Source organism: Strongyloides ratti (genome assembly GCF_001040885.1).
Source record: "Strongyloides ratti genome assembly S_ratti_ED321, chromosome : 2".
Taxonomy (NCBI): Eukaryota; Metazoa; Nematoda; class Chromadorea; order Rhabditida; family Strongyloididae; genus Strongyloides; species Strongyloides ratti.
In genome coordinates, this window is record NC_037308.1 from 10,004,323 (window position 1) to 10,031,559 (window position 27,237).

At 21.9% G+C, this 27,237-nt stretch overlaps 8 protein-coding genes across 8 annotated transcripts; 4 read left to right on the forward strand and 4 right to left on the reverse strand.

The window, feature by feature from the left end:
* Positions 1-6,436: 6,436 nt before the first annotated feature.
* Positions 6,437-7,781, forward strand: SRAE_2000317800 (Protein kinase domain and Serine/threonine-/dual specificity protein kinase, catalytic domain and Protein kinase-like domain-containing protein; the record flags this gene model as incomplete). The annotated part of the gene is made up of 2 exons (XM_024654339.1): positions 6,437-6,812; positions 6,874-7,781. The coding sequence occupies 2 exons, from the start codon at positions 6,437-6,439 to the stop codon at positions 7,779-7,781; spliced, it is 1,284 nt and encodes a 427-aa protein (XP_024507721.1).
* Positions 7,782-7,842: 61 nt separating this feature from the next.
* SRAE_2000317900 (Hypothetical protein) lies at positions 7,843-9,560 on the reverse strand (the record flags this gene model as incomplete). Its single annotated transcript, XM_024654341.1, has 2 exons — positions 7,843-9,452; positions 9,497-9,560. 2 exons carry the CDS (start codon positions 9,558-9,560, stop codon positions 7,843-7,845), a joined length of 1,674 nt encoding a protein of 557 aa, XP_024507722.1.
* A 5,007-nt stretch (positions 9,561-14,567) lies between these two features.
* SRAE_2000318000 (Klumpfuss) lies at positions 14,568-17,144 on the forward strand (the record flags this gene model as incomplete). Its single annotated transcript, XM_024654342.1, has 4 exons — positions 14,568-15,145; positions 15,207-16,691; positions 16,741-16,804; positions 16,890-17,144. The coding sequence occupies 4 exons, from the start codon at positions 14,568-14,570 to the stop codon at positions 17,142-17,144; spliced, it is 2,382 nt and encodes a 793-aa protein (XP_024507723.1).
* Positions 17,145-17,275: 131 nt separating this feature from the next.
* SRAE_2000318100 (Hypothetical protein) lies at positions 17,276-17,668 on the reverse strand (the record flags this gene model as incomplete). Its single annotated transcript, XM_024654343.1, has 2 exons — positions 17,276-17,457; positions 17,518-17,668. The coding sequence occupies 2 exons, from the start codon at positions 17,666-17,668 to the stop codon at positions 17,276-17,278; spliced, it is 333 nt and encodes a 110-aa protein (XP_024507724.1).
* A 535-nt stretch (positions 17,669-18,203) lies between these two features.
* On the forward strand, positions 18,204-19,821 carry SRAE_2000318200 (ShKT domain-containing protein; the record flags this gene model as incomplete). The annotated part of the gene is made up of 2 exons (XM_024654344.1): positions 18,204-19,585; positions 19,635-19,821. The coding sequence occupies 2 exons, from the start codon at positions 18,204-18,206 to the stop codon at positions 19,819-19,821; spliced, it is 1,569 nt and encodes a 522-aa protein (XP_024507725.1).
* A 1,258-nt stretch (positions 19,822-21,079) lies between these two features.
* On the reverse strand, positions 21,080-22,887 carry SRAE_2000318300 (RNA-binding protein 39; the record flags this gene model as incomplete). The annotated part of the gene is made up of 3 exons (XM_024654345.1): positions 21,080-22,298; positions 22,572-22,795; positions 22,834-22,887. The coding sequence occupies 3 exons, from the start codon at positions 22,885-22,887 to the stop codon at positions 21,080-21,082; spliced, it is 1,497 nt and encodes a 498-aa protein (XP_024507726.1).
* A 228-nt stretch (positions 22,888-23,115) lies between these two features.
* Positions 23,116-24,569, forward strand: SRAE_2000318400 (Proteasome (Prosome, macropain) 26S subunit, ATPase, 5; the record flags this gene model as incomplete). The annotated part of the gene is made up of 2 exons (XM_024654346.1): positions 23,116-23,526; positions 23,736-24,569. 2 exons carry the CDS (start codon positions 23,116-23,118, stop codon positions 24,567-24,569), a joined length of 1,245 nt encoding a protein of 414 aa, XP_024507727.1.
* A 276-nt stretch (positions 24,570-24,845) lies between these two features.
* On the reverse strand, positions 24,846-25,514 carry SRAE_2000318500 (Hypothetical protein; the record flags this gene model as incomplete). Its single annotated transcript, XM_024654347.1, has 1 exon — positions 24,846-25,514. One exon carries the CDS (start codon positions 25,512-25,514, stop codon positions 24,846-24,848), a length of 669 nt encoding a protein of 222 aa, XP_024507728.1.
* Between the last annotated feature and the right edge of the window lie 1,723 nt (positions 25,515-27,237).

Genomic DNA, 27,237 nt, shown 5'->3' on the forward strand with positions numbered 1-27,237 from the left:
TCTTTTTTTTTTTCAAACAAAAAATTGTTTAATAAATTATTAGTAAAAAATAATGAACATTTGTTAAAACAATTGCTTTAATAAAGTACTAACAATTTATCATTATTTAAAAATATAATCTAAAATTAAAGTTAATACACTTGTTACTGATTAAAATTTTAATATATTATTACAAAGTTTACTTTAAAATAAATTAAACTTAAAGATTATACTTCTTCTCTTAAAATAATTTATTTTTTGTACTATTTTTTTTTCAAATGCTGACGTTTGTTCGTATTTTTTATTATAATTAAAAAAAATACTTTTATTGGTAATTAATTTAAAGTATGATGATATATTTTTAAAATAATAATTTAGTGTAAAATACGTAAAGATTTTAAAAAATTAACCATTTTAAAATCATTCTATAAACAAATTTGGTTAAATTTTTTTTTTTTTGCCTTAAAACAATCTATTAATATAACAATTTGATGTATACTGAAACATCTTTTACATATTTTTTTACAAATATATAATTAATACTAAAGAAATTGTAAGAAAAAAAAAAACTATTTAGAAATTAATTTCTATTATTTATTTTAACTGAAATCAAACTAAATTTTTTTTTAATTTCATTTTATGTAAAATATATCTTATATATTTAAATATTTATCTTTCCTTAAAATCTAACGGATACTAATATTTTGTCAAGATTTTTTAAAAATAGAACCCTTGAGATGTTATAAAAACAATTTTGTATTTCTCATTATTTCAAGTAATAATATTTTCTTTTATGATTGTCACAAAATTTAACATTTAATCATTTGATGTGTATGTTCATTGTTACATAATACTTTCGTATTCTTTTTAACAAAATTTTCTACAATAATTAGTTTACATTATCCCAGTCTACCATAGTATATTTTATATAATAGTACTTAAGTATTGTTAAAAATAATATATTTGAAAAAAAAAAAATTTTTTTTACTACTTCTTATCTTTTATTCATAAATATATATATAAATTTTTTTTCTTTTAACTTTATTTTTTTTCTTTTATATTAATAAATGGAAAGTTTTTAATTATCCTAATAACAGAAAAATTATTTAAAGGAAAAATTTTATGTCTATAAAATAAAGTTTAAAAAATAAATTATTTATTCAATCAAATTTTAAATTAATTTTTATTGGTAAATAGAAGTAATTGGTTAACAAATAATATATCTTTAGTTTACTAAATATTCACTTAAAATAACAACTTTAAAATTTCTTTATATGTCATATAATTAGATTAGCTCAAATTTTTATCCAATCAATAACAAATGTACCTTTATGATGAAGTATATAGGAAAAATAAAATATAAAATAATAATTTTTTGGATATTTTATTTCTAACCATATCAATTTTTTTTGCCTATCAATATATCAATTAATGTAAAGAATATATGCTAAATTTAGCAATTTATCATTTATCCATATAATATATTATTTACATCAATTTGTTATTAATTTAAATAAATAATTTCAATCTTTTTATTAAAATCTTTTAATTAATTAATTTTTATGATAAATATATTGATGTCATTATATGTATTTTAATTATCAAATCATGTTTAAGATATCTTTCTACCATACTCAATTAAAATTTTGTTTTTATATATTGATACACAAAACAAGTGGTGGTGACAAAATTTTGAAGGTTATATGACACAAATTATGAGTTATTTAACTAATAAAACATGTATTCTTTTAAAGTTAATTGAAATTTAAATATATTTATATTTTAAATATTATATAAAAGATTTTTTTTATTTTTTTGCAAAAAATTTTGTTTTTATTGTCATGTTAATATTAATAGACAAATTATTATAGTAAGTATCTAATTAATTATCTATTATATAATAAATAAATTTTTTTTTACCCTGTCTTTTAAAATTAAAAAAAAGGCACATTTAAAATTATAATTTAAATGGTAAAAAGAAAATTTTATTAAAAATTTAAATTGCCAAAATTGTCAAATAATTTAAAAATATATGTATTTTTTTTAAAATTATAAAATTTATTAAAATATTTTTCTTATATAAAATACCTCATTTTATCTTTTTTTTTTCAACCACTTGACGGTTCCGCTTCTTTTTAAAATATACTATTGTGAGTACTTAAATATTCAAATAAATATTGTCAGGATATATATAATAAAATTATGTTTATCTTTAATTTTGATCAACATTATTTGTTAAAAAAGTTAGTAGGCAAAGAATTTACCCTTTTTTTATATATTATTATAATGACTGGTAATTGTGGGGTGATGTGTTTATTAAGATCAATGAAATTCTTGTAACAACATCCAGTTAAGGATAAATATTGATAATATTTTTTAAATTATATTTTTTTTAAAAATGTTTTAAAAAAAATTTAATAAGTCTGTAAATGAAATGTGTCATATTACAATGCTACTCATTTTTTTTTATATATCAACTAAAATAGAATAAAAAGTGTAAAACACTAGTATTTATAAATAAAGTTAAAATTTATTAATGTACATGTTGTTGTCAGAAGAATTTAATTTTAAATTTTTTTATTTGATATGATGTAATTTATTTGAATGTTAAGAGGTTTCAAAAAACAATATACTATAATTATATAACTAGTATAGAGTGAGTTTTTTATGTCGCAAATACATAATCAAAATATTATTTGATTAAGCAATATGATTTAATTATTTACTTTTTGAAAATATTGTTGTAATATAATTTTATAATTTTAAAATAAATAGCCTTTAACAAATAACTATTTTAGTACGTTTATTATAGATTTTTTTAAGAAATAAATTATTATATTCATTAAATATTTTCGTTGTAAAAATTAATTTCTTCTATAATTTTCATCAATCTTATTTTGTTTTTTTTATAATTTTATGTAACAGTAAAATATATTATGTATATTTTTAACAAAAATTATACCTATAAATATATTCGTATTTGAAATATAATTTAGATTTCAATTTTTCTCCATCTCTTGAATTAGTTAGATAAGATATTCAAAATAAATATCTTATTTGAATGATGTGAATCAACTAAAAATATAGAATAACATTTTGATAAAAAAAATTTTTTTTATTGAAATTCTATATAGAGAAATTTATACTATTCATAAATTTTTCTGTAACTTTATACGCCTCATTTAAGTTTATATACTTTATTTCTTGTAACAAGTAAATTACAAATACTTTGCATTCTGTAATCTTGTACTTGAATTATTTGTATAAATGTTATGTAAATTCACAATTATAAATAACTGTACTTTCAATTGTTATTGATCTTGAGAATATTTTAAGATTTAATATAAGATATTATTTCATTTAACATTGATTTCATTCATTCATTCATTCCTTTTATAATTTAATACTTTTATTTTTTCTTTTAATAAATGTTTAATATCAAATTCTAATTACTTTCACTAATGTGTTAAGTATTTCTTCTTTTTTTTTGAAAATTTAAAAAAAAAAACAATTTTTTTTATCCCTTACATTTTCTCAATAAAAAGATACGGTCTATAGGTACTAAATACTTTAAAATCTTAAACTTGATTTTTTTTTGTAGATTAAGTTAAATAAATTATCTTTACTTAAGTAACTGAAAATATCATTTGTAGGCTCATCCAAATAACATTATGTATATTTCATTGAAACTTAAAAAAAAAAAATTTTTAATTGATAAAACATTACCATTACTAAAAAGAATTCAATAATTAAAATTTTTACCCATAAAAAACAAAAGATTTTCCCTATCTATGTCAATATAAAAAGCACACATCAAATAATATTTTTTTTTAATTATCAAAAAAGATTTTTTAAATTATTCATTCCTATCTATTTATGTAGTCTTATTTATAGACATAATAAGATTAAATTTTTATCCATTTTTTAAATATTATTTGTACTTTATTAAATTTTTTTTTTTTTAATTTTAATATTTTAATCTTTTTTTTTGTAAACATTACTAAGAGATGTTGTTTTTTAATGATTTAAAATGATATCATTTATCATTTTGTGAGGAAATTTAAAAATCTTTTTTAAACATTATTTTTAAAGTAGGTGTAAATTTCAAATTAAGTAAAAATTTATTTTATTATTTTAATACAATTACATGCTAAAATCTTATTATCCTTTTTTTATTTAGTTTTAAAAATCCTTCTACTATATTTAATAAAATAATATATTTAAATAATAAACATTTTTAGTTTTTCTATTAAAATATTACTGGATCCTTAATATTTTTTTTTAAAGATATTTCCTGTTATTTTCAAATGGATGATAATATTCTACTATGTTATTATATACATTACTTACATTTATCTAATAATTTTAATCTTTTTATTATAAGCTTAATTTTCTTTTTTTAGTATATATATATATATGTGTGAATCGCATATAAAATAAGCTTTAAGCGTTGTTTTTAAAGTGATAAATTATTTTATTTAATAAAAAACAAATCAAGTGATATATTAACCTCTTTGTCCCTTTTTTTTGTCATCATCTGATCACAAAAAGGTTTTAAAAATTATTTTGAATTATTAATCTAAAAATTTTTTTTTTTTAGATAAAAACTACATTTTTACAATAATGAGATATCTCAAAAACTTTATTTCACTTAAGTTTTTAAGCGTTATTTGTTAAAATTACATTTGAAGAGTTCTAGGTAAGTGTAATTACTTTTAGTTTGTTAAATAATATTATGAAGAGGTATCACATCTCTATTAAAATATATTTCATCAGTTAAATATTAATTAACTACGTGTTATAGAAAATGATGACGTTATATATAATTTAAAAAATATATAGTGAGAAGAATAAAAGCCAGTTTGAAATAAGTGAATTGAAAACAATTTCATAGAGATTCATTAATTTCAATGGATATTTTTATCATTAAAATAATCATAAGGTTTACTTATCCCTTTTTTTTTGATAAATATTTAAAAATATAACAATTTAAAAAAAAAAAATTTTTATTTTCTGATTTTATTAACCATACTAACTAGAAGAAAATATATTTACTACTATATTATATATCTTCATTAGGTCCCCTTACTACTTTTAAATTTAATGGGATCATTAAGCTTGTTCCGTTGTTACAATGTAACTTTTTAACATTAAATTTGATCCAATCACTATGTTAATTTATTACAATGCTTTTTAACTTTCTTTTATATCAATCATTTTAATCAAACTTCTTCCACACAAAGATTGTGTCTTAACAAAATCTTTTAAATTTACTTTATTTAACGCAATCCTTTAACCTACAATAAAAGTGATTATCATTTATATAAAATTTGATCTATTTTCAATTATTTTAAAGAAAAGTACTACATATATATCCTAACCTTTAATCCAATTTAAAAGCTATAAAATTTACACTTTTTAAATTTAATTTAAACCACCAATTAATTACTAATTGTTAATTAAAACAATAAATTATTATAAAAATTTAAAAAAAAAATCTTTTATATTAACTTTTTTTTTTTATCATCTTCTAATAGTACCTTTTTTTTATATTATAAATCTGTGTATATCAATATCATTTGATATCAATATATATCCCAAACATAATTATAATAGATATCATCAATTAAAAATTTATACAGACAAATAATGTTTTTTTTTTTCATATACTATAAAAACCAAAATTTACACTTACTCATTTATTAATATTATTATAACTACTTTAATAAATATTTATCTTTTTAAATATAAGTATATTCTTATCATCATTTTTTTTTACTCATTTACATAACATGAAAATTTGAAAAGATTTAAAGAATAAACATTGTGTAAAAAGATATCTTATTTTTCTAATTATTCTCAAATTAAAAATATACAGTTACTAAGATACACCTGATATATATTATATATATATATATATATATAATATTCTTTTTTAACTCATTTGATCATTATATTTTGATATAATATATTATATTAATAATTTGTTATATATTAAATTATTTTGCTATTTTATTATTTTTCTAATTTATTATATTGGTTTATTTATTTATTTATTTTCTTTTTATAAATAATTTTTCTAATTAATTATGAAACCTTTAATATTTCAGAATATAAATATATCTCTCATATATTATAAACATTTTTTTTTAAAAATATAAAACAAGTAATTATTTAATCTATATTTTGAAAAATACATTATTTGTTATAATATTAATGGAGTGAAAATTATATTTTATAAAATACACCTACATATTAGAAATTTGTCTTAATTTTTAAAAATTTCAATAATCTATATATATTGTAGTTCTTCAATCATTCAACATACTTTAAATACTTTGACATTGATATTATATCAAAAATTTTTCCTCAACTTGTCAAAATCACCTTATCATATTTCATCGTAAATTTCTATTATATACAAATAAATCTATAAATATCATAAAATATACATAAAATGGGTAATCATCACTCAACATCTCAATATTCTGATCAATCAACAAAAAGGATCATGTCTTTAAGTAATTCAATAAATTCAACCAGGAACCAAAAGAAAACAAATATTTTTAAACTTTGTAATATTTTTGCCAAACAAAAATTTGATAATGCTGCTTTTGCACAAACCTGTCCACCACCATTAGGAGGAGAAATGCCATTAGGAGAGTCGTGTGTTGTGATGCCTGATAGGCCAGCAATGAAATTAGATCAAAGATTAGTTTGTAAGTATGAAGTTTTAACTGTTATTGGAAAAGGATCTTTTTCACAAGTTTTAAGAGTTCAACATCGAATTACTGGTACTTTTTATGCTGTTAAAGTAGTTACTCCTGATAGAGGTATATATTATAAATATAATAATATTAATGATAATGATATAAATATTATTTTTTTTTATAGATATGGGACAATCTGTAAATAATGAATTATCAATTTTAAGTCGAGTCTCTCATCCATTTGTAATTCGCTTAGAAGAAGTATTTAGAGGAGCTTCAAAATTATTTATTGTTATGGAAATGGCATCTGGTGGTGAAATGTATGATCGTGTTGTATCTAAAGGTAGATATACAGAAAATGAAGCAAAACAAGCATTAAGAATGCTTCTATCTGGTTTAGCATACCTTCATAGTTTAAATATTACACATAGAGATTTAAAACCTGAAAATCTTTTATATAGTGATAATCGACCAGATGCTAGACTTTTAATTTCTGATTTTGGTTTAGCACATCAAGCAACTAAACCCGGTGAAACAATGAATGAAACTTGTGGTACATGTGAATATATTGCACCTGAAGTTTTATTACGTATGCCATATACAAATAAAGTTGATATTTGGGCAGTAGGAGTTATAGCATATATTTTAATGTCTGGAATTATGCCATTTGATGATGATTGTCGATCTCGTTTATATACTCTTATTATAACAGCAAATTATGTATACTATCCTCAATATTGGTCTGGTTCTGATATGGCAAAGAAATTTGTAGATTTACTTCTTAATACAGATCCAAATGAAAGATTGAGTGCTGTTCAAACATTACGTCATGACTGGCTTACGGGTGAAAATAGATCAAATCATCTGACATATTCAATTAAATCAAGACCATCAATTGAATACAATAATATCCAAAGAACAAAATCAACAAGATCTATTAGAAGTGTAACAAGAAGTGATCATGGGCATAAAGTTGATCCAAGAGAAGTAGATAAATTAGCTAATGATTTACAACGTTTAGCTAAAAATCAAAAGTATAATTCTCAAAGGGATAATAATTTTGCGACTACTAAACATTACGGAGTCTTTTAAATATTATATATATATATACACCATTTTATGTGCATTTTATAAAAACAAAATTACAATAAAATTATAATGTTCTGCCACTTGATAAAAATCTAGCAAAATCATGACTCCCCACTGTGCCATTACTATTTTTTTCCACTTCTACTGGTTCTTTATACTCAATTTCATCAAAATCATGAATAAAATATTCTGAATAAACTTTATTTTCTTCATATGCTTTTTCTTTAACTTCTTCTCTTAACCTATATTTTAATTTCATTAATTTATTAAATGTTTCATATCCATTTGTATCTATAGGTTGAAGATTATCATTATTTCCATCTAAAAATATTTTATAACCTTCAAAAAGATTTTTAATATTGTCAGAAACTTCACTAGCACATTCAATATAATCATATTCAGAAGGGTCTATAGGTTGAAATTGTACATTATTTTCATTAACCATAAAAAGTGAAGAATAAGAAGGACAGAACTGTTTTTCAAACCAGTTTCTGTTATCTTTTTTTTTGTTTTCTTCATATGTATCTTTATTTTCATGTGAAATATTTATAGGTTGATTAACTAAATTTTGAATATTACGCTGATTGTCATTGCATCCATTATTTAACCAATTTTTTATCATATTATTCATATTTTCACATTTAATTGTAAACAATTCAAATTTATCCACAGTATCTTGGTTTAAAAGTTTTGCAATCTCTACGTTATTAATATTTATATTACTAGATATAATATTACTAAAACTATTATCCATACAATTTTTTCCAAATAATTTATCGTAAATTATTCTCATTTGGTCTTCATTTTTACTAAGTAATACTTTAAAAGCTTTATCCAATTTATATAAACCTTTTTGAATAGATTTATCCCATCGCATTAATAAATCTCCATTAAAATCATATGGCTTTATTAAACAGTAAAAAATTCCAAAATCATTTACCATTTTTAGAAGAGCATCTTTATACTCATTATTTCGACATCCTAAATATTCAATTAAACGAGTAACAATATTTGTTAGTCTGCGAACCAAATTAACATCAACATTTTTTCGTGTTAATATCATTATAAAAAATGCCATAGCTCCTTGTAAAATAAATTCAAAATTTTCTTTACTTTCACGACGATATTTTTGTATCCAATTTATAGCATTTACAACATTTTCTTCAGACTTTTTAAGTCCTTTACATATATCTATAAATTCTTTAAATGATATTTTTGAAAGACTAAGAGTTTTTGAAATATCCATTATCATGTTATTTGAACGAGAAACAACATTTCTAATGATAAAAGAATTTTCACACTTTGTAAGTACATTTTTATATTCTTCATTAGCATCTAACAAAACCTCTGAATGTTCTAAATATTTTCTATAAATTTTAATCCCATTTTTTTCTTTATTTATATTATTTTCAAAATTACTTTGCATTCCCAGTAAATCTATAATACTTGGATCGGGAAATTGTTGGCGAAATGGGCCAACATTATTATAATATGGTGGAGGATTGCTAAAATTATTAGGTACAAATGGTGGATACTGATTATTAACTGATAGATTACGACTTGTTGCTTCTTCTTGCATATAATTATTATAATTTTGATATTGATTAGGAGGATGATATCCCCTATAATTATTTTGTTCTTGATCATAAGAAGGTGTAAACTGACATTGGCGATCTGAAATAAAAAAAAAATAGATTAACAAAATAATATTGACATACAATTATTCTGCCTACTTCCATTAAATCTACCGTAGTGATTGTTTCTAAAACTGTTATTACGCATGGGATAATAATTAAATATAAGAAAATAAAAAGTTGTATATATTTATTAAGTTATTGTTAAATATTTTGGTAATATGTAACAATACATTCGTTAAAGGACATCTATAAAACTGGCGGTGGTATTTAGATTAGAAAAAAAAATTTTGAAATAAAATTTTATTAAAATCACCATTAAATTAAATAATATTATTTTAATCTAATGTTTCAATTTTTTTATTACAACTTAAAAAATAATTATTTATACATTTAATTAGTATTAATTATATAATAATATATTTATTTTAATTGCATAATATTTAAATTACTATACTTTTTTTTTAATTTCATCAATTAAATTTTTATAGGTAGTTGATAATTGAAAAAATGGACTTAGTTAACATTTGTGGATACACTATTTAAAATACATAAAATAGCATTTTTAAGTTTGATTTAAAATGATAAAAAAAAAAAGTATTTAAAATACATATATATATTAAAAATTCATCCTTAAATTATCAACTATTATTTCTAATAAAATACTATTCCCCTTATTTTAATAAAAATAAATCTTTATTTGCATTATTTATCTTACCTAGTAAAAAATTTATACTTTATATACAAATATATGTATAATATTAAAAGTTCTGCATAATTTAAAATTGACTAGAATTATAATTAATAATAAAAAAAAATAGTTTCACTTTCAATAAAATATACCATATTTATTTAATATGCATCATCTTCAACTAAATGTGTGCATTATAAATAATATAAGTGGTTTGTAATGTTTTAAATTATTTTTGCTAGTGAAAAATTTTTAAATAAGTGTTGTTTAATTTTATTTACTTATTTTGTTTCAAGTTTTATTATTTATTAAAATGAAATATGATTTATAATTTATTAATATTTTTTTATATGAAAATTTCTATTTTTTATGTGAGAAAACAATACCACCTTAATTACTTAATATGTTTTTTAAAAGTATATTTTTTTGTTTTACAAAAATTTGTTATTTTAATAAAATGTTCCTCTTAAGTTATAATTTTTTTTTATATAAAAGTCTATAAATAACCACTTTTACTTGTTAAATGCCCACATGAATTTTTTTTTTTACATTCTAAGAAATACTTTATCATTAAGTAAAAGTTTTTAAAAAGAAAACGCGATTTTTGCAATTAATCATATAAAATTAAGTTTATTTTTTTTATAATTCTAAAAAAGTTATAATATATCCAGATACATAATAATATATAACATTTATTCTCTTATTCAAAAAAATTATACATAAAGTTAAATCCTGAAAATGTGGTTGTTTTATTTTGCAAAAAAAAAAAAAGCTTTACATTTAAATAAATTTTACTTTCTCTCATGCTAAAATAAATTACCAAAAAGATGTGAATTTAGTAAAACAAAAAAAATTTTAGTTATTTATTTCAATGGTTGAAATATGATACCAATAATATTAACACAAACATTACTTTGCAAAAAAATCAATTTTTATTACTTTTAAAATTGGTGTATCAACCAATTAAAAAAAAAATTATATATCTTTTTTTTTTACCCTTCAATAGTTAATTTAAAATAAAAAAGTATTAGAAAATTTATTAGAAAATAAAAGCAACATGATTTTAAATGGCATGATTAAGTTTTATTTAAATTAAGAAAAAAAATTTATTATTAAAAGAAAAAAAAAAGTTTTATAATATATGTTATTAGCATTATATAGTAAAAGAAATTGTATTTTTTTTAACCTTTATTTAATTAAACTAAGAGTATATATATATGTATATATCACTTCTGTTTAAATTACCATTATTGGGAAATTTTATTGAAATTATTATTTTAATTATGTAAAGTACATATAAAAACGGCATCGTAAATTCTTAAAAAGTTTCTATCCTTTTTTTTATGTTATAAAATGTCTCTATATATAATAAGAGTAAAAAATGAGAATAACTTTTACATTATATATATTACTTCTTTGTTTTGCTTTTTTTTTATTTTTTTGCTTTTGATGTAACAAAGATGAAAAAAAAATAATTTTTTTTTTCATCAAAAATGTTATATCAATAAAATAAAAATATCTTATATTAATAAAATATTTTAGAATAAAGATATAAAAGAAGTCGTATTTTAGTAAATTATATATATATACATAAATATTATAATAAAATTATTGTTTTGAAAACAGAGATTCTTTTTTTTTTATCTAGTAATAAAGCTGCTTTAGTTTATATAAGATGCTAAAATATGAGGGTGGGTGTATTGAATAAATATTGTGTCGTTATCAATAATTAATGGTTTAAAGAAAAAAAAAATTTATTCTGATGATTATTTTGTAGCAAAATTGTTATCGTATTTCAATGATTCTTAGTTAATATCATTCTATTAAATTCTCTAAGTACATTCCATATATAAACTCCTCCTTTGAATCTTTAAGTTGTCATATTATATTCTATATTTATTATATGTATTTATATATATATATAATTTTTTTTCTTTTTCCATTAAAGAATTATGTTGTGTAATTCAGTAAAAAAATAATTTTACACAAAAGGAATTGATATATCTTTTATATGATGTTTTTACTATTGTTTAATATATAAATATGTTTTTTTTTTTCTTAAAAAAAAACTTCTTCTTTTTTTTTAACTGATCCACCTTTTTTTTTCTATAATTTATTATTCTTAAACTTAGAAAGTTATATATTCATGAAGAAGAATTTCTAAATAAATATTAAATGTTACCATGTTACATGGAAATACATTATAATTTTAAATTATTGTTTGTAATGTTTTAAAATACAATAAATATTACTTTAGAAAACTTATTCTATATTTTGAGGGTGGTGTTTTAATATTCAAAGTTGTTTTGAGAATATATAATAAAATACAGATGTGTTTTTATTAACATATTTAAATCGTTTAGTAAATAATTTTAAAAAAAATATATATATGTTTATTCTAGATAATCTATATATCGCAAGCTACTCGTGATTAAAGATTTTTAATTTTATGTAATAAATTTTATATAGAAAAGAAATTTTTTATATGTAAATACTTAAAATATTAAAAAATTTATTATTACTTTTTTTTTCCATTATAATAAATTTTTGATTTTATAATTTCTATATTTATAAGATATTTATAATTTTAGTTATTCAAAATAAAAATAAAAAAACATTATTTAATAATGCATTTTGTTTATAGAAGTATGTATATATATATAATATATCCTGTATTTATTCTTCTTCACTCTTTATTCTTCTTTACTTGAGGGTGGATATTTTTAGCATCAATTTTATGCTTATGTTATCTTTGTATGCGACTTATTTTTACGAATAATAATTTTTTTTTAAAGAAAAATTTTTCTCTTTATATTTGATTTTTTTTTTTATTATTTATTTATAATTAACATTTAATCAGTTTATTTATAATAAAAATAAATTTCAAATTACTTAAAATTATACTAAAAAATATAATAAAATAAGTAATATTTTTTAATTAATGTTGATATGTCTTATTAATTTATTTATATAATCTTTTCATTTCAATACTTCTAGTAAAATGGCATTTTTATAAAGTATAAGAAAATATATAATATGTAAAGAATAATCGTAAGATTATAATATGAAAAATGTAATTTTCTGCGAAGGAGGAAACATTATTGAGGAAATAACAATTTATATCTTTGATCGTTGTATATTATTATATCACATTCATTATATTATTTTATTAGTCTTGTGTCAAATTTTTTAGTATTTTTTATTTATTCACAAACTTTATATTTTTAAGAATAAGTATAGTAAATTTTATTTATAAAAAAATATAAAATTTTTTAAATGATTTTTTTTATATACATATTTTATTGATATAATTGTGTTTCATTAAAAATATATTATTATTATTATTATAATTTTAAAATAGCGATTTTTAATGTTGATTATTATTTATTAATTTTTTATTAAGCGTTAAGATATGTTAAAATGAATATATAAAAAAAAGTGACATTTTTATAGGTGAATATTATAAAAAGGATAAGCAAAAATATAAAATGTCAAATTTGAAAAGAGCAAACATTTTCATTAATAAAAAATATTTAATTTTACTACCATAAATATATATATATATTTTTTTTTTCAATTTATGATATTATTAAATTTTAGTCTTTTATATATATATATATTTATTTTTTTTTTGTTTCAATTATACTGCCCTTTCCTTAGTTAATTTTATTCTTAAGGATTGACTTTATTTTTAGAGATATATTTAAAATAAAGACAGCCAAAATAAGTTTGGTTCTGGTTGCTTTACTACTTATCATTTTTCCATCGACCATGGGGTACCCTTAAAGCTACTTTTTAGATGACAGCATTTTAACACCCACACAAAGAGTTGTGTAGAAATATATAGAAATATATATGTATAAATATATATGGTGCCATTGCTCTCAATGATAATGTAATTACTTTTTTGCGCATTATAATTTTATATTTAAGAAGAATTAAAGTTATTATTTTATATGGTTGACTTGAAATGTCTACTTAATTAAATTGTCATTAACAAAAAAAAATTTTTTTTTATAAAAAAACACTATTTCATTTATTTTAAGAATAAATATTTAAAGTATGTTAACCAAATTTTGAAAAAATAAATATATATACATTATAAAATATTCTAATATAGATTAAGTTAAGTTAATGAATTTTTGATATAAAATGATTATCTTTTAAAGTTTTTTCCTTTTATTTTAAAATTATTCTGATTATTCATTAAGAATATCGTCTTTTTTTTAACTTTGAAAGATACAAATATATAAATATAATATTTATGACAAAAGCTGCTTTCATTAAGTTATAATCTATCATTTTCTATATTACATTATTATTATTTTATGCTCATAAATTATTTTCAGAAATTAACAATTAAAATTTATATATTTTTATTTATAAATATACCATAATTTTGTAATTTTTTTAACTAAAAAAAAAAAATTAATTCCTATGAAATAATTTTGTATTCTGAAAGTCATGCCATTAACAAGCACAAACGACTTTTCCACTTCTACATCTAATACCAACACTCTAGTTAAAAGTGCCTTTCAAAATATACCAAAAATTGAGGAAAAAATGTTAAGGGAGGAGATGTCTCTTACTATGAAAATTGGAAGTAACAAAAGTGCATTTACAACAATTTGTAATCCACATATTGAAAATAATAAAAATATACTATCTATGGAAATAGATAATAATATTAAAGATATTGTTGATAATAAAAAACAAATTAATAAACCTAATAGTATAGATTTAACAAAAAATGCACCACCTAGAATATATGAACAAGGACCATCAGATCCCTCAAGTCCTGTTGATATGTATAATGATGGTTGTAAAAATGAATCACCATTTTTAACTGTAGATGCTATGCAAAGAATTAATCTTCTCTCACCAAGTTATGCAATTGATATAAATAAATTATGCCCAAATTATCAAAGTAACTATGCAACATCTGACTTGGGCTCCTCAACACGTAGTTCATTTTCTATTTCACCTACAACTGTTCAATTAAATTCATTATTTACTAATTTTAGAGATTCTAAAAGATCAACGTAAGTTATAATAATAATAATAATAAAAATTTTTGTTTTTAAATTATATTAATAATTTTAGTGATTATGATACTGATAGTGATTATTGTAGTAAAGATCTCTTATCACCATATAGTGCTTTTTCACCATCACCCTTTAATTCATCTGATAATTATCCAGAGTTACCAGAAACACCATACTCAGGTTTTGTATCAAATGATGGTCGATCACCTATACTTTCACCTCTTCCTTTTAATTCAAGTACACTTTCACTCCACTTTAATTTTGATGGTCAACAACAACAACAACAACATCAACATCAACAACGTAGTACTTCCTCATTGTCCACATCTCGGTGTCACGATGAAATATCAAATAGTCAACAATTTTTTTATAATTTTCTATCACCAAATAATTTATCAGCTATATCAAGAGAACGAAGTAAATCTGAAAGTGAAATGTTAGCTGAATCATTGAATGTATTTAGTGAATCAAATACGATGTCAACATTAAATATGCCAGTTACTCAACATAAACATCGATCAAAAATTGTTGCTTCTAATAATATAAAGAAAGAACATAGAATACGCAATTGCTATTCACCGCAAACACATTATTTAGAAAAAAAATTTTTAAAACCAAAATATGATGATATTATAATGAAGTCGACAAATATTTGGGATGCAATTAGTAATGATAATTTATTTGGTAATAGATCATCATCAACACCTCCTCCAACAACAAAAGAATCTGTAACACTTGAGGCAGCCATTTTAGCTAAAGAGGCAGCTTCTTTAAACAATGCATCTAATATTCTTTTATCTTCAAAGAGTGCATTAAATCTTAATACTTTTGATAAAAATTTATCACAACTTAACTTTGATAATATAAATTCTACAAACAATTGGATAGAAACACAGTTACAAGCAATAAATCGTGCTATATCTGTTAATAGTATATCACAACCACCACCACTACATGTTCCATTAATATCACAATCAATTGTACCAACATCACAATTGTTATCTCCCTCAATGGGAAGTTATACATCACAATTGTTAGCATTATCATTACTTCAAAATAATCCTTTATCAATATCAAAAAGTCATTCTGAAAATGATTTATCCAACTCAAAAACAACATCTCAATCTATATCCCAAAAGAATGTAGTGATTGATAATAAACAAACAAATACTTTATCAAAACCATTTCCTGATGTATCAATTACAACGCCTTTAACGACTCGTCTTACTCCAACAAAAACATCCTTAATACCACCAATTGGAGCAATTCCTATTAGTTGTGGAAATGAGGCATATGTCTGTTCTATTTGTGGTCAAGCATTTGCTTTAGCAGATCGATTAGCTAAACATATTGCTTCAAGACATAAAGATCCTAATATAGATCCAATAACTATTGAAGCAAATAAAATACATAAATGTAATCAATGTGGGAAAAAATTTGGAAGAAGTGATATGTTAACACGCCATTTACGCCTTCATACAGGAGTAAAACCATATAGTTGTAATATTTGTGGTCAAGTTTTTTCAAGAAGTGATCATTTGAGGTAAAAAAAATATTTATAATATAAATAAATAATAATAATTTTTTTTTAGCACTCATCAAAGAACACATACAGGTGAGAAACCTTATCAATGTCCACAATGCAACTATGCAGCTGTAAGTTTATGATTTTAATTAAAAAAATTTTTTTTCCCATTCTAAAAATAACTTATTTATTACAACAAATAAATTTTATTTTTAGTCAAGACGTGACATGATAACTAGACATCTAAGAATACACTCAAAAACTGAAGAAAATATGTCAGCTGAAATGATATCGAGAATAAATATTTCCCAATCTACATCTAACTTTGAAAAGGAGCAATTAAATATAAAAACAACACTTGATGTGCCAACGATCTCTCTAAGTAGTCCGATGGACACAAATAGTATTAATAATGAAGAAGAAATTAAAAATAGAGCTAAAATAATATTTAAAAGTAATGGTGACACTTAATAAATTTTATGTATATATTTTTTAATATATACATAAAATATATTAATCAAATTTATTGTTTTATTTGTATTATTCATAGTATTATAATATTACGGTAAATATTCTAATAAATTAAAATAAAAAATGATTTTTTAATTTTTTTTTAATTCATATCCATAATCTAGATCTGACATTGTTTCAGGTATATTATATAATGTTTCATCTTCTGGGAAAATAATAGTTGAATCACTACTAGTTTCATTTAATTTACCTGTTTCTAAGATTTCACTAATTTCTTTTTTTTTAACACATCTCTCAATTATATTTTTATCATCTATAATAAAAAAAAAAAATTTCATTTTATACATTAAATAAAAATATAATTATATCTTACCCTCTATTTGTTTGGATGCCTTCATTAATAATACTCTTTCTTTTAATATCTTATCATTATCTATAGTAAATTTTTCACTATATCTTAATGTTTTAACTTTTTTATACCCTTCATTATTTTTTTTATTAATACTACTTATATTACAACCCATTTTAAAAATTATAAAAAAAAAATTTTTTTTTTTTCATAATATCTATCAATTAATAAAAATAAATAGTGTAACAAATTATTTTACGCAAATTTTAAAATAAAATTAATACTTAAAAAAAAACCAATATATCTTTAACTAACAAATGGTGGTAAAATTATTTGAGTTATTATATTGTGATATCAAATATCATCAAATAAACATTTTTGCCATTAAATATCTATTTGATATTAAATAAATAAAAAAAAAAATAAATATCAAATTTAGAGATGTATTTATAAAACATTTTAACACCTAAAATGTAAAAAGATAAGTAGAAAATAAATTATTAATTGATAGTATATATGTGGGATGGAAGTGTTAAGGTAAAGTTTTGACAAATTAAAACACAATACATATATCCATATCAATACTTAATCAAATAAAAAAAGTCAAGTGTTTTAAAGGAAAATGTAAAAAGAGATGTTAAAATAAATTTTAGTACATTTTCATTAGTAAATTATTGTATATTACAATTCTCTTGTTGTATTTATTAAAAATGTTACCATATTTTTTTATTTTATCTATTTATTTTTTGTACTATGTTTTTGGTGATAATGATAAATGTGTTGATCAGAATCCATACTGTACAAAGAATGATTGTACAGTAAGGCCTGGTTATGCTATGGAGTATTGTAAAAAAACTTGTGGAGATTGTGATTATTTTTGTCAAGATTCTACCTATATTTCATGTGTTGAGGCTCGTAAAGAAGATTGTAATGATGTTCTTAAAGAATATTGTCCAATTCTTTGTGGTGTTTGTGAAAAAAAAAATAATACTAATATGTCAACAACAATAATATATACCTCTACATCAACATCTCTTCCAGAGGTAAAAATTTTAAAAGTTGAAAAAAATGAAACATTAAAACATGAAAAAACACTTAAAGATGATGCTATTACAAATTCTGATGAAACTTTTTCTCAAAGAAAAACTTTAAGAAATGATAATTGGTATGATAATCAACATAATCGAAAATTACAGGGACAACAAAATAGATATTATGGATCACAGACACGGCATTTACCTTCAAATATGAATTCACCTCATTCTTCAACTCAAATGATAGATCCATTAATACAAGATATGAGTGATTCATATGTAGAAAGAGAATCTTTTCCTAATCCAAATATTCCAATTATTGGAAATGATAATACAAATATTCAATTTAATAGTTTATCACAAAGAGAAATAAAAAGAAAAGAAATTGACAAAGAGCCACATTTTATAAATGATTATAAATTAAGAAGACGTCCACAAAATATTGAAAATATGGTAGAAAAAGAAACTGATATTGAGTATGAGGATTATGAAGATCAACCAAAAACAATACCAATTAAAAAGAAAAATCGTGGTAATAAACATGAAAGAATAGATGAAAATACCTTTCTTCAAAATACTATTCTTCCATTAAATCAAAAAAATTCTATGAATCAAGGTAGAGCTAATATAGAAAATGAATATATTCCTAGAACAAGTATAAAAAGTAACGAAGAAATAGAAGATAAAGTTAATAATTTACCACCTTTAGCTATAGCTGATTTGATTACTTTACTTGGATGCCGTGATCGTGATCAACAAATTTGTAATAAAATTACAGAAGAAGCTTGTAGAGCAAGACCAGGTTTTTATCTTAAAATATGTCCTGTACGTTGTAAAAATTGTAATGGTCTTTTATGTATGGATTCAAATAAAGTTGATTGTCTTGAAGTTAAAAGACTTGGAGGATGCCGTTTACAAATGAGTGAAGAATATTGTCCAAGGACTTGTAATGCCTGTCCAACTCCTACAATACTAGCTGAAACAACATCTGTATGTAAAGATGAAATGGATACATGTGAACAGTTAGCTGAAAGTGGTGTATGTAACAATCCGATAAGGTAAATAATATATATTTAATAAGTAATAATAATCTTAATAATATTTTAGCACGGCTGTTATGCGTGTATATTGTGCAAAAAGTTGCAATTTTTGTAAAAATACTCATCTTTATTTAAGTAACTCCGAGGAAGATGATCATCCTGTAGAATTAAATGCTTTATGGATGCTGAAAAAACAAGAAAAAAATATTTATAGATATCCTCAACGAAATCCATCAACAAATCCAAGACATTAATAAACTTGTAATAATATTATATATCTAATTTATTAAAAATAAAATGAAAATACAACTGGTATTTATTAGTTTTATATTTATTTTATCGTAATAATGTTTGAAACATTTCAACAAATGGTTGTTAATAAATATTTGCAATGATTTTGTATATTACATTGTTTTAACTACTAAAAAAAATACTTTTTTTATTTAAATTTTATACTATTTTTATTTAAATTTTTTAGTTAAAATTATTTCTAAAAAGTATTATAAAAAACTTTGTGAATTATAAAATTTTAAAGTTTAAACAAACGCATAAATATATTATTAGAAAAAAATTCGCTTATGATTACATTTCAAAACTTATTCAGCTTAATTATTATCACTTTTCTTATTAAATAACAATTTTTAAAATTGTTTTTATCTAGATATTTTTTACTGATATTTGATATCATTATTTAATGTTATTTATTTTTAATCGAAATTTGAATAATCGGTAAAATTTGAAAACTAATTTTTTTTTATAATTCATTACTATAAAATGATCCAAACTCTCTTTTACTGTTTGATTAAAACTGCCTATAAATTACATGACTTTTGAAAAAGTTGTTGATTATAATCTTTTATCAGCTATCTTATGGAAATTTTTTGTTTGAACAAAATATCGAGAACAAAATTTTTTTTTAGAATAGTCTTATACAGTTTCAATTTTTGATTACAATAAAATTTCTTATCTTGTGATGTAAAATTTAATTTTTCTTTTTTTCTGATGAGTTATACCATTCTACATCAGATACCATTTTTTAAAAAATAATTATAGTTAACAAAATTTATACTAATTACCGTTATATTCTAATATGTAAAAAGAAAAATTTTTAAACAATAATATTTATTTCTTTAAATTAAAAAAAAATGCTTTAATAATTATGTTAAAAATCAATAAAACGTAATTTTATAAAATTATTGTTGTATGATAGATAACATTTAACCCTTAAAAGTGGTTATCATTTTTTGGTCAAATACGTCTCCCAAAAAAGATTATAGTCATATAAAATTGTTTTCGGTCGAAATTTGATCCAAAAAGTTGATGTTTCTAACTTTTTTTTGAATAAATTTTTTGATTACATTCTACTTAAGCATAAAATTCCACTAAAAAAATCATTTTTTCTGAAGAATGATGTATTATTCCTCGCAGAGAAGTTTTTTAAAAGTTGAAAAAGAAAAAAAAAATTTATTAACTCGAATTTAGCATACATTATGTATAAGAATCAATTATGCTTTAATCTGCTTTTAAAATTTCAGTAGCATAAATTGATTCAGGAAATAGTTCATGGTAAGCCTCTAGTAAAGTATACGATGCTTGTACTGTTCTACCTTCAAAAAGCCTACCGTGCAAAGCGTTTACAGCTTTGGTTGCTACCTCTGGATTAATTGCCTTAACATATACCTCTCCATTCTGAGAATTTTTTTCAACGTGAACATGGACAGCGCCTCCATATCCATACATTGCATCAATAACATCAAGACGAATCTCTTTATCCCAATCATCACCTTCCTCTTTGGAAGCATCAAACATATTAACTAAAAGAAAACATTGATAAGGTTCATGTCTTACAGATGATACTGCCTGATTTACAGATGTCTGTCCGGTAGACTGCCCTTCAACTAAATAATTAGGAGTACTACTAGTAGATCCTGCATTTGCAACAGGTCTTTCCATTGTTTTTGGATCAAAAACAACGACCTTTATTTGTCTCTCTACAATAAGAAAATTGTGTAAATCAGCTAAAGCTTTACGTGCATGTTCAGCTTCAGCAAAAGTTACCAAACCAACTTGACCTATATTTGGATCAGGATTTGAAAATAACTCAACCTTTTGAATTTTTCCATAACTCCCAAACACTTGCTGCAACTGACTGTTTTTCAAAGCTGAATGAAGATTACTAACGTGCAGTGTAACTGGACCCTTTCCACTTTCAGTAGTTCCAAATCCAATACTGCTAGCAACAGTTCCACTGTTGACACGATTCTTCTCCGCTAATGAACGTTGAATTACCAATGGGCATCCATGAAGACGCTCTTGATTAAGACCTAAAGCTAATGCTACAGTTTCTCTTTTCCAAAACTCAACATACGCAATTCCCTTCGACCTCATTGTTTTTGCATCCTGGATAATACGAACATCTCTTACTGGACCAACAGCGGAAAAAAATTCCTCCAAATCACGTGGTCTAGTACTTTTAGATAATTGTAAAATAAAAATTGTTCTTTCTTCTCTTTCTTCTGGAGTTAAATTTGGATTTACATCTGGTGGTGCAGGTCTTGGCTTATATGGCATTACATCTCTCCTCTCTCTCACAGGAGGACTTCTTTTATTTCTTTTCACCTGGTCGCGTCTTCTGTCTTTCACATAATCATCCTTGTCACGTCTACGATAATTACGGTCGTAGTCTTTTGATGTAGATCGTGTACGACTATGTCTTCTATGTTCGCGTGATCTAAAATTAAATGTTTATTAGTTTAAAAACAAACAAAAAAAAATGTACTGCGTGCCAATTTATAAAATTAATGTGAAGGAGTCAATCTGTAACAAACTTTTAAACTTTCTGACCCTATAAACATACCACAGACAGCACATAATGGCATCCTCCAAATCTAATAAATCCTTGAGATCAACGTATATATTTATTATCTTTTTAATGTCTAAGATTTGTTGTCAGTACAATGATAAAATTTTTAAATCACCAAATATCGGTGATAGTTAAACTTACCGTGAACGATTACGTGATGACTTATGTTTTCTATCTTTCGATCTAGACCTACTCCTGTAACGCTTAGATTTTTCTTTATCACGTTTATGTCTTCTATCTTTATCATCATCTGCAGATCCACTCCTTGAACCAGAACCTGTTCGAATACGAGAACGTGATCGATCACGTTTCCTATGTGAATCTCTAGACTTTCTATCAGATTCAGCTAGCTTTTCTTTGTGCTTCTAAAATTGTGATAAATATTAAGAAATAAACAACTTACAGGTTTGTCCTCAAAAGCTTCTTCGAGAATATTATGAGCCAACTCTGTTGTCATATTCAAATTTTATTTATTTTAATATGCAAAAAGAGCTTTGATTAACAAAAAAAAAAACTTATTAGGAGGATAAATAATATAAAAATGACAATACTATATACACTATATTCCAAGCACTTTGTTTGAGTCTTAAAACGAACGAAACGCAGATAACGTTCTATTTGTCATTCAAATTGTTTGTATAAAGCCTCTTAGTCAGAAATAACTGCTATATATTACAAGTCTAACATGGCTCCAGACACTGTTTCATCTGTCGTTGCTTTATCTAACATTTCTTCTTCAATGACGGCATCTTCTGAACAAACTTTAAGAAATTATTATCGCACAAAAGTTGCTGATTTACAACAAGTTCACGCTGAAAAAATTCAAAATGTACGTAGACTTCAGGCTCAAAGAAATGAACTTAATCGTAAAGTGAGGATGCTTAAAGAAGAATTACAACAGCTTCATGAACAAGGTAGTTATGTTGGTGAAGTAGTCAAAGTTATGGATAAACAAAAGGTTCTTGTCAAAGTTCATCCAGAAGGAAAGTATGTTGTTGATATAGATCCTTCAATTGAGATTACTAAATTAAGTACCGGAGCCAGAGTTGCTTTGAGAGCTGATAGTTATACATTACACAAACTTTTACCAAAAAAAGTATGTTTTATTTTATTTAAATTTACATTATGGATGTATCGTTGAAACTTATTTAAATTTATAAGTAACTGAATTTGTAGCAGTTCATCCTATATAAATTTGATAAAAAAGGTACTAGGATCATAAATGTTTAGGTCCTTAGTGTTTACTTTATCAAACATTAAAATTCAAATAATAATATTCAAAATATGAAATATTGTTTTTTTTAGATTGATCCACTTGTAAGTTTGATGATGGTAGAAAAAGTTCCTGACTCTACTTATGAAATGGTTGGTGGTCTTGATAAACAAATCAAAGAAATTAAAGAAGTAATTGAATTACCAATTAAGCATCCTGAACTTTTTGAAGCTCTTGGAATTGCTCAACCAAAAGGAGTACTTTTATATGGACCACCAGGTACTGGTAAGACTTTACTAGCTAGGGCTGTAGCTCATCATACAGAATGTACATTCATTCGTGTATCTGGTTCTGAATTAGTTCAAAAGTTTATTGGAGAAGGAGCTCGTATGGTTCGTGAACTTTTCGTTATGGCAAGAGAACATGCTCCATCAATCATTTTTATGGATGAAATTGATTCAATTGGTTCATCTAGAATGGAAGGTGGTAGTAGTGGTGGTGATTCTGAAGTACAAAGAACTATGCTTGAATTACTTAATCAACTTGATGGATTTGAAGCAACTAAAAATATTAAAATTATAATGGCTACAAATAGGATAGATATTCTTGATCCAGCTCTTCTTCGTCCTGGTCGCATTGATAGAAAAATTGAATTCCCTGCACCTGATGAGAAAGCTCGTATTGACATTTTAAAGATTCATTCACGTAAGATGAATTTAATGCGTGGTATTGATATGAGAAAAATTGCTGAATCAATTCCAGGAGCTTCTGGTGCTGAAGTTAAAGCTGTTTGTACTGAAGCTGGTATGTTTGCTCTTCGTGAAAGACGTGTTCATGTTACACAAGAAGATTTCGAAATGGCTGTTGGAAAAGTTATGCAGAAAGATAATGAAAAGAATATGTCTATTAAGAAATTATGGAAATGAGAAAACTATATTTATTTTCCGGTACTATTTAACTTCATTAAATTTTATTTGAATATAACCTATATAAAAAATAAAACATTAATTTTTAAACTTTATTATATAATAACGTAAATAAAAACAATGTTAGGAGGGCACAACAATTTTAATTTGTTACAATTTCTTGAAAAACATTTTATTAAAAAAAACAACTTTTTTGAGTATCGTCTAGAGAGAGTAAATTACTATTGTTATAAATGAAACAATAGTAAAGTCAACAAGATAAGGTAACAATTTAATTTAATTACTAGAGTTTTTAAGCTGTAACATTCCTAAAATAGCTTCATATTCATGTTGCGTTACTTGAGTTGTACTTTCCATTAAAACTTCATTAACAGCTTCTTCATATAAACTCATTTCACTGGAGGTGTCACTTGTAATTGATGGTTCAATTTCAATTGAAGGTGAATTACATTGTGATTGTTCAAAAATTGTTTGACCAGATATAGGTGTTGAAAATCCAGAAGAATAATTACTTAAACTACGTTCATTATTTAATTGCATTAATTTAAGACGTTCCATGGCAACCTCAGTATTTTTAATAAGAATACGGGATAAATTTTCCGTTAAAATTGGAGATTGCATAAATAAACGTAAAAAATTATCTGCCAATACTTTATCACCTTGAATTATAAGACTATGTAATTCTTCTGCAGTTATAGATGTTGAAATATCATAATCTATAGTAGATTGTTCTTTAGAAAATATAGTAGGAGATACAGATAAAATAGGACTATTTAATGATAAAATATTGTTTTCACTATAATTTAAATTTTTAAATATACTAGAATATGTCGATATCTCTGATGTTTGTAAGTTTTTATTATCTACGTTCGTAGAATTATTTTCAACTTCGTATGTAGAATTTTCTTGTGCTAATTTTACAAGAATATCTGAACTTGTTGTCATAGTAAAAAAAAAACAACAAACTTTTATAAATATCTGAAATAATATTTAATATAGTTAATGTGAATATTTATAATAAAAAATAATAATAATATATCACAATAAACAAAAAGGTGAATACGAAATAAAATAAAAAAGATGTATAAAGTAATTAAAAGAATAATTTAACTATTCATACTTTGTTAATGATAAGATAACCATTTTACAATGTACTTTTGATCATATAAAACTACATTTAAACGTTTTATTATAAATGAATAAATTATGATAATGCTTGAGAAAAAAAAATTATAATTGTAATGGCATTTTATCAGAAAATAAATTATTTTCTTTATGTATTACCATTAATATATGAAACAAAGTATTGAGCACATTATTCTTATTTAATTTAATGCTTTCAGTTGTTGTAATATCAAATTGTTACTAATAAATATTTCAAAAATGATTTGCGCAGGTAGGCTTTTATTTATTAGTAATTCAATTGTAATAGATAACTCAATATTTATATATTTAACAGGTTTGCATAGTTCAAAGCTGTCTATACTTCACGGTCAATTGATAGTAATAATATATAAGTTGGGATATATCATATTTTAAAATAATTTCCACCTAATTAATGGCATTATTTAATCATTTGCTATTACTTTTAAAAATAAAGAAAAACTTTATACTATGAATATGAAAAAAAAAAAAAATTATTTGTAAGAATTATATATACATACTTGAAGGTTAAATCAACAAAATAATAGTTATTTTAGGTAGCATTTATTATATTGTATAAAATAAAATAACCACCAATGTAGACAGTTTGAAGCAAGGAAAATGTATATATAATAAAAATATTTATATATATGTACATATAAAATTTCTAAGTAATAAAATTAATATTATTGTTAATATATATTAATACTTATTAGAAAAGAAATCAAAATCAGAGTAATAAATTTAATGTTAATCAGATTCTAGTCTAGACGATAATAAAAAAATTTTTTATATCTAAATCTGCTAACATTTGATAAGCATAACATTAAAAAAAATAAATCAAATAATAAAAACTTAACTGATATATAAAGTACAGTTTACTTTATATATTTATATTGATATCATACATTAAAATTTTTTTTAGATATGTATATATATCAATATATGAAAAAAAAACAAAAAATATTATTAAAAAATAATGGCTACGTAAATATTCTTTAATTGAAATTTAATAAATATTAAAGTAGTAAATAAAATAGGTACACTTTAACATGTTCTATGATTGGCATTTCTAAGAAAAAATGTAAAATAATGTATGTTTTACACTACAACTTGTTTAATCAAGATATAAATATTTTTATACAGGTTCTCTTAAGATAAGCAAAAAAAAAAGTAAAAATAAAATGCATTAGAAAAAGTTTTATCAAGTTTACTTGCCTAATCTATCAATGTCAAATCTTGACTACTTGATTAGAAATTTATTTAGTTAATATCTTTTTTTCTATTTGTTCCTTGTATCATTCTTATAATCATTATCAAAGATATAAATATATATAAATCTTTATTTATAAATAAAATATCTAAGAATTTAAATATAATAGTATAAATATTATTATTATATAAATTTTCTTGGAAATAAATATTTGATAATAAATTTATACTTTATCTTGTAAAGGAAAAATTATTAAATGAATTATAAACAACTATCACAAGATTGTAGAAAAAAGGTATGATTTTAAAATTA